This window comes from Protopterus annectens, chromosome 15.part0, assembly GCF_019279795.1.
Source record: "Protopterus annectens isolate FY-2018-M chromosome 15.part0, PAN1.0, whole genome shotgun sequence".
Classification (NCBI taxonomy): Eukaryota; Metazoa; Chordata; order Ceratodontiformes; family Protopteridae; genus Protopterus; species Protopterus annectens.
The window spans coordinates 630,170,015-630,179,958 of NC_056749.1; the positions used below are offsets into that span (position 1 = coordinate 630,170,015).

The 9,944-nt window shown below is 38.1% G+C and overlaps 1 protein-coding gene across 1 annotated transcript in view; it reads left to right on the forward strand.

Annotated features, from left to right (window-relative positions):
* LRCH2 (leucine rich repeats and calponin homology domain containing 2) overlaps positions 1 to 4,075 on the forward strand; it is a 2,522,829-nt gene extending 2,518,754 nt beyond the window's left edge. The window contains exon 23 of the mRNA XM_044057297.1: positions 3,064 to 4,075. Coding sequence (XP_043913232.1) covers positions 3,064 to 3,183 — 120 coding nt within the window. The 3' untranslated portion in view covers positions 3,184 to 4,075. The remainder of the gene's footprint in view (positions 1 to 3,063) is intronic.
* Positions 4,076 to 9,944: the final 5,869 nt, after the last annotated feature.

Consider the following 9,944-nt stretch of genomic DNA (forward strand, 5'->3'; position numbering starts at 1 on the left):
AAAGCAACTGTGGCAGTAAAGCATATCTAATTTTTTAAGGGTTTTTTTGATATTTGCTTGTAGATGCTTGTCAAATTTTAGTTGATCATCGATGATAATTCCTAGTAATTTTGTGTCGGAGACTAGTTCTAGGCGGGTATTATTTTTGCTGATAATTATGAAGTATTGTTTGTCTAGGGGAAGAGGTTTTGGATGCTTTGAATAACATAAGTTTTGTTTTGGTTGCATTAAGGGCTAGATGGTTGTCTAGCATCTACTGTTTGGTGGAAGAGAAAGTGGCTTGTGTTAGATTATTAAGAGTTGTGATGGAAGGATAGGAACAGATTATATTAGAATCATCAGCATATTGGATGAGACTGGAGTTTGGAATGGCTTGGAAGAAATCATTTATGAATATGTTGAATAATAGGAGGACTAGAATGGAACCTTCGGGGACGCCTGTGGATATATTAAAGAAGGGTGAGATAGCTTTTTTTCCATTTAATTGCTTGTTGCCTGTTTGTGAGATAGCTTCAGAACCACTGGGTAGCGGAAGGGGATAGGTTAAGTTTAGAGAGTTTGGTAAGAAGGAGGTTGTGGGAAATGGTATCAAATGCTTTGTGGGAAAAGAGTGGATATGAAGTGGTCAGAGTCGCGGGCTTTGGTGATTGTTTCTAGGAAGGAGAGTAGGAAGGAGAAGAGGGCAGTGGAGGTACTATGACCTGGTCTAAAGTCATGTTCTGTGGGGGTAAGAAGCTGATTATTGATGAGGTAGGGTAAGAATTGTTGGTGTACACACTTTTCAAGTAGCTTAGAAACAGGGGGACCTGGCTTTCTGAGATAGACCGATTAATTAGTATGCTGGTACAGAGAGCAATGGCTTCTGTGGCTACTTTTAAGAAGTAGGAGGGAATTTCATCAGGGGCACTGGAGCCAGGTTTTAATTTTAGAAGAATTTTTTATGGTGGATATAGAGATGGGATTGATAGAGAAAGGTGGAGGTTGGAGGCAAGGGATGCTAGGGGAGGAAGGGATGTGTGCACGCTGAGGAGAGGTTGTAGAGGTATTGCTGAAGGACGATGTTGACTTGCTAATGGACTCTATGAAGAAAGAGATAAATTGGGTGGCTAAGTCCATGTCAGAGACATCTGGGTTGGGGCAAGGGTTTTTCTTTTTTTCCTGGGTTGTGGAAAGATGAGATTCCTTTCCAAAATAGTTTGGGATTGGTGGTGTGGTTGGTTTGGAGAGTGGAGAAATAGGCTTTGCGGTGTGAGGTAATACACTTCTTGACTTTTTTTCGTCCTGTTTTATTTTTGTTTAGGGTGATAGTGGTTTTATGTTTCTGGTAATGTGTCCAGGCTTTGTCACAGAGTCGCATATTATCTAAGGTGTTTTTGGTTAATCAGGGTACAGGGTTACTTCTTATATGTTTTGTTTTTAGAGGGGCAAAGGAGTTGAGCAGGTTTGTGAATGTAGAGTTAAAGTAGGAGAGAGCATTATCTAGGGGAAGAGTCTTTAATGAGTTCCAGTTTGTGCTTTTTAGTGCATTTGAGAAGGTTTCAGAATGAAGTTCTTTAGGACGAGTGGAAATATAGGTGTGAGTTAGTTGTATGGAAGAGGGGAGACGGTGGGCAAAAGTGGGGAAGTAGTCAGCTAGTGGGTCTGGGAGAATACCACTATCAGAGATATAGTGAGGATGGGATACTAGAATCCAGTCTACTGTGTTTCCATTAATAGAGTTCTTGGAAGAGCCTGGTAGTGGAATTGATTAGTTGTGTAAAGTTATACAAGTTAATATTGAGTGAATTAGTGGGAGATTGGATTGTGGCTCAGTTTATGTTCATGTCCCCCAGGATTATGGTTTCATGAGTAATGTTGGTAGAGACCCAGGAGAGAATATCTTCAAGGGATGAGATATTGTCTCCAGGGAGAATATATAGGGAGAGAACAAATGCGAGTTTATGCTTGTTTTGGGTGGGTAGGGCTGGTATTATTTCTGCCTTGCCAAATTTGAGAAAGGGTTTGGTATAGGGGTGACTAAGAGGGATGCTGAGTAAAGGAGTGCTACACCACCCCCTTTTTTGTGTTCTGTCATTCCTTAACACGTAGTAGTTGGGAGGAGTTATTTCAGAATCTTATATGTGGGGCTTAAGTCAGGTTTCTGAGATGGAAAGAATATTGGGCTGGTTATGTAGAAGCCAGGCATGAAGGTTTGGAATTTTGTTACATAGGCTCTGAGCATTTAGAGCTGAGAAGTGGAGGGGTTTGCCTGTTGCTTGGGGGGGGTGGATTCACTGTGGTAGAAGGGCCTGCGTTTGGTTGGATGTCCCTGGAGAGAAGGACAGAGATAAGATAATGGATGAGGTATTTGGATTGTTTGGGATGTAGTATACAGGTAGAGTTTTGTGGACATTAGACTAGTCATCCCTTCAGATTAGCTGTACAGCACCAAGGCATCAATGTGTGAATCTGGTAACCTGGGATTACAAAGAAATCCCAGTGCTGTATTAACCAAGATGGGGGGAGAGGAGGTCAAATTAGATATTCCTAAATGTCTGTCCATTCAGAATGATGGGTTTAGAGGCAAATGCATTTCAGTAGATTTCATCATGTGGATGGCTTTTGTTACAAATTCTTGTTGAGGAGGTGTTAAGAGAATGTGAAATGTATGAAGACTCATCACGACATTCTCTCAGGGGGGAAGTGAAAGTGGTCTATAAAGGTTTTCATTTACCATTCTCTCCAGTTGCCACTGTTGCCTGTGAAACAGAATTCCACATTCTTCTGTCAGACCATACCTGCAGCCTCAAGACCACATTGACTGGAGGAGGAGGAAGTCCCAGTCACTCATTGGGGAGTGTTAGATACAGCATAGAGATTAATATAGGATATGACAGTTGGTAGGAACTGATAAGGTGAGTTAAAGATGTGGCATGTTTATGGCTGTAAAGGATAGCTTCTCATAAAAATAAAATAATTATTAGATATACATTTCTTTCTTTCTTTCTTTAAATTCAGTGATAAACTGTTCATACTGCAGAGTAGTCCTAACAGAAGAGTAACAATGTTATTATTCTTTATTAGGAAAAGTTGTGTTTGCCACATCATATATTAGAAGAAAGAGGTCTGGTGAAAGTTGGTATCACAGTACAAGCCCTTCTTGAGCTGCCTGCATCCAAGACATCTCAGCTATCTGCTGTGTAACAGAATTCTGATGCTAGAAGTTGAGTCTTCAGCCTTTTCCCACCACTGCGTCTCAAGTAACGTTATGCTCCTTGTTTTGTTTATCTGAGGATCACCTGACCTTCCTGGAGAAGATGCTTTAAATGGAGCCTTATTCTGGAGTCTCAGCTGTGGCATGTTATTTACATATGACCTGATAACTGTATTTTTTTCCAGTGTCCCAGATATTTATTTTATCTGACATTATTCTGGGGCACACAGTGTTAATGGACATGCATTTATTTATTTATTTTGCAGCAGCTGTTACCAGCAGGAAATGCTGACTAACAGTGAGATACACCTGTGGTGAGCACTGTAAGTATGGTTACCTTTGCCACAACATTCTTTCAAAAAGGAGATCTAATCAGACAGCAGAAGAACTTGCACACAACCCTGGTAAAGTATTCTGAGAATCTCTTGAAAGTGAGTGTAATGGATCAGAACTGCTTAGTCACTGAACACATATTTATGGATTCAATGACAGGCTGATTAGCTGTATAATTAAAAAGAAAAAAAGAGTTCAGTCTGTATGTTACACTTACATGAAATACCATATTCTGAATGAGTCTTTATTTGCCAATGTTTCAAATTTTAATGCCATTTTTCCTTTGTTTTACATGTCAAGTGCCTGTGTAACCAGCAGCTGTCCAAGCAGCTTTTGTACTTCTTTTTTATGTTGTGGGGGTATGCTCACCCATTTTATGGATGCAGGACAAAATCTTTATACCAAATCATCTTTGATATATTCCATTTTTTTAGATTCAATAACTTAAAGGTTCAGTGTACCTCAAGAGATATTGTGAAGCTGTTGGTGTTTGAATTTTTTAGTTGTACAGTATTTTAATGTATTATGTTGCTCAAATGATTTGCATATCAGAATATAATGTATATAATGTTTTAATTTATGCTATTTAATTTGAAAAAGCAAATTGCTTTCTTTTTAACAAACTAGAAAAAAACTATTACTTCTAATTTTTTAAGAATTATAACTTTTAGTAATTTTGTATATGGGCCAAGAATAATGACACAAAAAGTGATAGCTGACCTAATCCAAGATTGTGGCATTCTTATAAAAATTGTAACATAGTAAATTTATAGATGTCTCAGGATACATACATCATGATTTTTGGAAGAGATGTTTTTATTTCTAATGTGGGCAGCTGCAAACTGTTTATTTTTCTCACAGTGCGGGATGCTCCAAGGTATCCCACAAAAATAATTTTGACATAATCATATTCATTTTCTTTAGATGACACCAGAGTTAGCATCCTGTTATGTAGAATATACTCATTTACATTAGAGTACCTCACATAATTAATATATTTCTATTTCAGTGTTTGCTGTACACCTTATTTTTTCAGGTGATTTACACATTTTAAGAGACAAAAATCAACCTTCTCCTCCTTGGAATGGAAACTCTGTAATTGACTGCAGAGCTGTCATTGTACTTCAGTAACTTTTAATGGAATGGTCAGCAAACTAATGCTTAATCTTGTCTTATTTTGAAGAAGGCTGGGGAGATTGCAACTGCATGCATTTACTTCATATGTTATAGCATCAACTACAGCCAAGGCCAAGTAATTGCTTAAAGTAACCATTCTAACTGCCAGTACTGAATACTTCAGAGACAGGTGTGTGAGTAAATGTAATAAAAATCCAGTGATGATAGGGAGGTTCCCAACTAGCTTAGTTATCTGGAGTAGAACTGGGTCTGTGGTACAGTGGTGGTAACCATAACTGAAAAAAATTAAGATGATGTCCGGTATTGCTGCAGTTTAATAGGCTAGCTAGGAAAGGCCATTAACTTAAAGCTGTATAATATGCTCTGTTCGGTTTGTACGACTGAATAACTTTTCAGAATCTGTGCACTTTCATGGTTTAGCATTATTCCTAGCTATTATTGATGATGCCTAAACTTTTTGAAGTTTAATGTGTGAAGTAGTTTGACTGAGCATAAAATTGTGTAAGTTAGTTTTACAGGATTTATTACAGTACAGTCTATACTGTAAAATTAGAACCTGATTTACACTATTGCTACTGATACACTGCAAACTCTTTCATTTATTGATTATATGTTATGCATTTGTTGACTGGGTTAGTCCCATTAGGCCTTTATAGCTTCTTTTCATGGGAGACCCGATGTGGTATTTATACTGACCACTGGAAATGTTTCCATAGTACCCAAGAATTGTGACTAGTTTTATGTTAACTATAACTTTGCAATAAATACCCCCATACTCTCTCTGGCAAGTGCCATGGGATCTTGTACACCCACTTGAGGTACTACCAACTCAGGCAGATTGGACATCAGTTTAATGTTGCATCTGAAAGATGGCACACTCAGGAATGCAGCACTCCCTTATGCTGCATTATGGTGTCAGTACTGGAAAAAATCAATGCAAGCACCTGTTTTGGGAATAGAACCAACGGTCTTTTCATCTTCCAGCATCAGAGACAATTGTGCTACCTGTTAAGCCATTAACAGTGTTAGAGTATTTTAACTTTTAATAAACTAGGACCTTACACTGGATTGTCAGCTGTTGTGAATGTCATTTTACAGGTATGCCTGTCTTCATTTTGGAATACACTATGACTAGGCATGTTTAGTTGTGCATTCATAGAAAGCATTGCCTGGTACCATTATTTCCAACATTACAGACATTGAAACTGTTGACAAGTGACAAGCCTGAGAATAGCATTCATGTTTGCCTGCCAGACCATTTCAAAACATACTTCATAGAAACCCCAAACAGTTGAGCATTCTTTTTGCTACTATCTTTGCTTGTTTGTTTTGTGTAGCATTATCTTTGGAAATATTCTGTTATCATCACTTGGAGTAGTTGGTAATTTTGGCCAGTTAGTTGTCTTGAACTGTGATACTGTGGCTAGAGCAGTAATTTATACCTTAACCTGTATGTGGACAGCAAACTTTGAAATGCCATCTCTTGGTAGCTTTTATACTTTCTTTTAGATGAAATCCCTAAATTTTAGTAACACTTTCACCATGTAACTCGGTAGTAAAATGTAATATTTGTCAAAACCATAAGCTCATCATCAGGACCTGTGGAATTTGCAAGGGGTGTAATGATGCACCCAGTTAAGTCTGGACAAAAACTGCTAAAAGAAGTTTTTGTTAAGAAAAGCATAGCATTTTTACAAACTTCAAGAGTTATAAAACTGCATAGCCCAATGTAGTAGCATAAATTTACCTCTGTCAGAAAAAGTCAGCAGGACAGAAGCTAATGTAACTAAGAAAATGTTTTCTACTGTCTTATGGGTAGGTTGCTACTGTGGCTTGCAGTCATTTTACTTTCGTCTTAGTTTGAATAAGGAGCAGCACTCATTCCCAGCACACGTGCACTTGAGTACACTATTGTGAGTCATGTGATTACTTGTATACTTTTAAACAAAGCTGTGCACAGTATTTGGTTCTGATGAAGTCCTGTTAATTTAAGGGATGAAAGAGCTTGACTGTTTGTACAAAAATAAAATCATTTGTATAGAATACAGTTTGGATATTTATAGACTTTTACACTTGCCCTTTTGGATGTCTTCCTTCACTAGATTCTATAAGAGCCTTTTTAATGGGATTTTGTGTCTTCATGTCGCGTAGATATATGCTTGCTTTTTGGTGAACTATAAGGTGCTTATACATCATTATACCTCAATGTCATAAACTGCCAGTTCCGTGCAGTGAACTAAACTGTGTAGAGCAGCTTTTGGAAGTCATGTAGTGATGTTAGTAATCTATAGAAACTTGCCAAAGCTCTTAAGGAGTATGAAGAAGAGAATGCCATATATAAAGTAACTTACAAACCTTATTTTTGTGTATAATGTTGGAATATAGTCTTTCTCATTATATATTTTCATGAGGCCGCACATGCTAAAGAGTATCTCTCTCTCCCCTGCTGATGTACAGCATAATTTACCTCTGCCAGAGAAATTCAGCAGGACAGAAACTAATGTAACAGAGAAAATTATGTTTTGAATGCTCATTTTATGGGTATCACAGTTGTATCAGTCATGCAAAAATACTTCAGCTGTTCTCTGAATAATTGTAAAATTAGCCAAAATCTCTATCCTGTGGTTGTAAAAATATTATCAAGGCATTCTCAATAGCCTGCTGTCTACTGTAGTTGATCTTTCTGTCAGTGCAGCTGTGGTAAAAGTAGAATACATTCAAGTTCTTCTTGAGAACACATCCCAGTATATCAAGGGCCGCTATAGCTGGTGTTGCCTTCCATCAGTTCAGCATGGGTTGAACTGGGCTGTAGTCACCTTTTGTCTTCATTGATAGTGTAGGAAGACATTTCTTACTTTACCTAAACAAATGGAAGAAAAGCACCACTGAGTAAATAATCCTAAAGATAACTCCAAAGAAAAATGATCTGGGGTGAGCCATACTTCCCATCCCATAAAGAGCATGCCTTCCAGTTAATTTTACTGACCTTTAATACAAGCCAGCAGATTAATCCTATGCTTAAAAGGCATGGCATAAAATAGGATATATTTTACTCTGAAAATATAAACAGTCTAGTCCAGATATGTCCTGTTCCATAGGTACTAATAAGGTCTCACATCACTTGTTTTAAAATTAAACTTCATGTGTGTGGATGTTGCACAGAATTGTCTTTGAGGAATTAAGTGTGCAGTACTTGTAAACCGCCCAGCCACATACTAGCTTTCTAATGGCATATTTCTCAGTAGATCTTGTTGGAGGTTGCACTCCTGTGATTCATCAGTGTGCTGGTGATGATTTGATAATCTGACTTATTAAAAGAGGAAAGCTTCTTGCTTCCTCCCCAGTAATTTCCTGCTGTTCAGGAATGTAAGTCACTAGTGCATTTGAAATTAATTGATGGTCTTTTTGAATATGACAGTTTTCTTTTGTCTTCTTTAATGATTTTTCTTTTTTGTTGAGTTTTATGACAAAGCACTACGTATGTGGTAACATATTCTTCCAAAAAGGCAAAATGTACATATTTAGTTCCCTGGAGCCATAGTCAGATACAGTGAACTTTACTGGGACTCTTATGTATTCTGTATTAGCAGACAGAAAATTGCATTCCATGAGGACTGAATATTCTCACTGTAACAGCAGGTAATCTGTTTTCGAGAGTAGGTGATGTGTACATCGCCAGTGTAATTGGAGAAAGAATGTTCTCCAGCAGGGTGTTAATTTACAGGTAATGCCTGTTGAAAAATGAGTCTCCCGCTTCATGACAGCATATTAAGCTGCTGTGGAGCTCAGACTGTAACAAAGGTAACACACTATTAGTTTACACATGCTAAGCAGCGTTTTTGCTGTTTAGCAAATGTAAAATTAAAAGAAACAGAAAATAAAAAAAAAAATGGAAAAGTTTGTGTGTGTGTGTAAGCATGCATGAAAGTAAGAGTGGGAGCGAGCGATTATTTTACACTCTTTAAGCAGCACTTTTGCTGTTTAGCAAGTGTAAAATTAAAAAAAAAGTGTGTATGTTTGTGTGTATATTTATGTTTCTTTTTGCATGTGAGAGTATATGCATGCTTGCGTGCATGAAAGTAGAAGAGTGTTTCAGATCGAGCAGTGGCAGGAGCAATTAAGAAGTATGCATACCTCTCAACCTTTTAGCTCAAGAAATGTGAGTAAAGCCTAAAATAAAGAGGGGAATGCCCAAAAATAGAACAGATTTTAAAATTACTGTTATAAAATTAGAAAGTTGCTAGAATGAAAAGAATTGTTTTAGCGTGCATTTACAAAAGAAAATAGTCAAACTCAAATATATAGGTTCATAGGTGTGTACTAGGCTAATGGCCCTGGAACCTATATAAGCCTAGCCCAAGAAGATTCCCTGGCATCATACCACCCAAAGATAGTTCCCAGTGCCCCTGTCAAGCAAGGCTACTGAAGTGATCCCCAGGATGAACTTCCTAAAGAGGGCCAGTGAAGTGCGCTGCTTGACGTGAATGGGAAGCTTGTTCCAGAGTATGAGAAGTCTCTGGGTTAGGAGCCTGTCTCTCCAGCATGTTCTGTTTATTGTGGTAATGAGGTTTAGGTCCCTGGAGTGTGTGTGGCACTGAGGGGTTGGATTTCTTTAGGTGTAGCATATCTAGCAGCTCTGGGTCAGACATGGTTTTGTAGGTCAAGCAGAGATCGCCTCTAAGTAGGCGATAAGAGACAGAGTATCGCTGGAGTTTTTTTGAGTCTGTCCATATAGTGCATGTGTCTAAGGCCTAAGATCCTCTATCAATGTATTTTTGTGACCTTTCCAGTGTTGTAGGTGTCTAGTGAGGTACATACCAAATGGGGCGTTGTATTCTATAGAAAAAACAAGTACTGAAACTGTTGAAACAACTTAACGTAGCACCCAAAGAATGACAGAGCGTTGTATTCTATAATAGGTCTAATGAGGGACTTGTAGAGAGGGATTATGACCTCTTTCTTCCTGGATGAGAAACCTTTTATAATGAGATGTGCCACATAGAGGGAGGGATGTGGATATCCATGGTAATTAGCTTGTGGTCAGATCTGACCAGGGAGGCGTTGATTACTGGTGTAGAGCAACAGTCGCCCATGTTAGTAATGACCAGGTCAAAGATGTTTCTACCCCTGGAAGGGGTAAGAATGAGTTGATCCAGGGCGTTGGAATTAATGAATTCCAGAAAACATTGAGCAAGTGTTGGTACATGAGTAATTTTCCAAGTTAATGGAGGGGTAGGTAAAGTCTCCCAGTATAAGGGTATTGGGTTGTACCCTAATATTG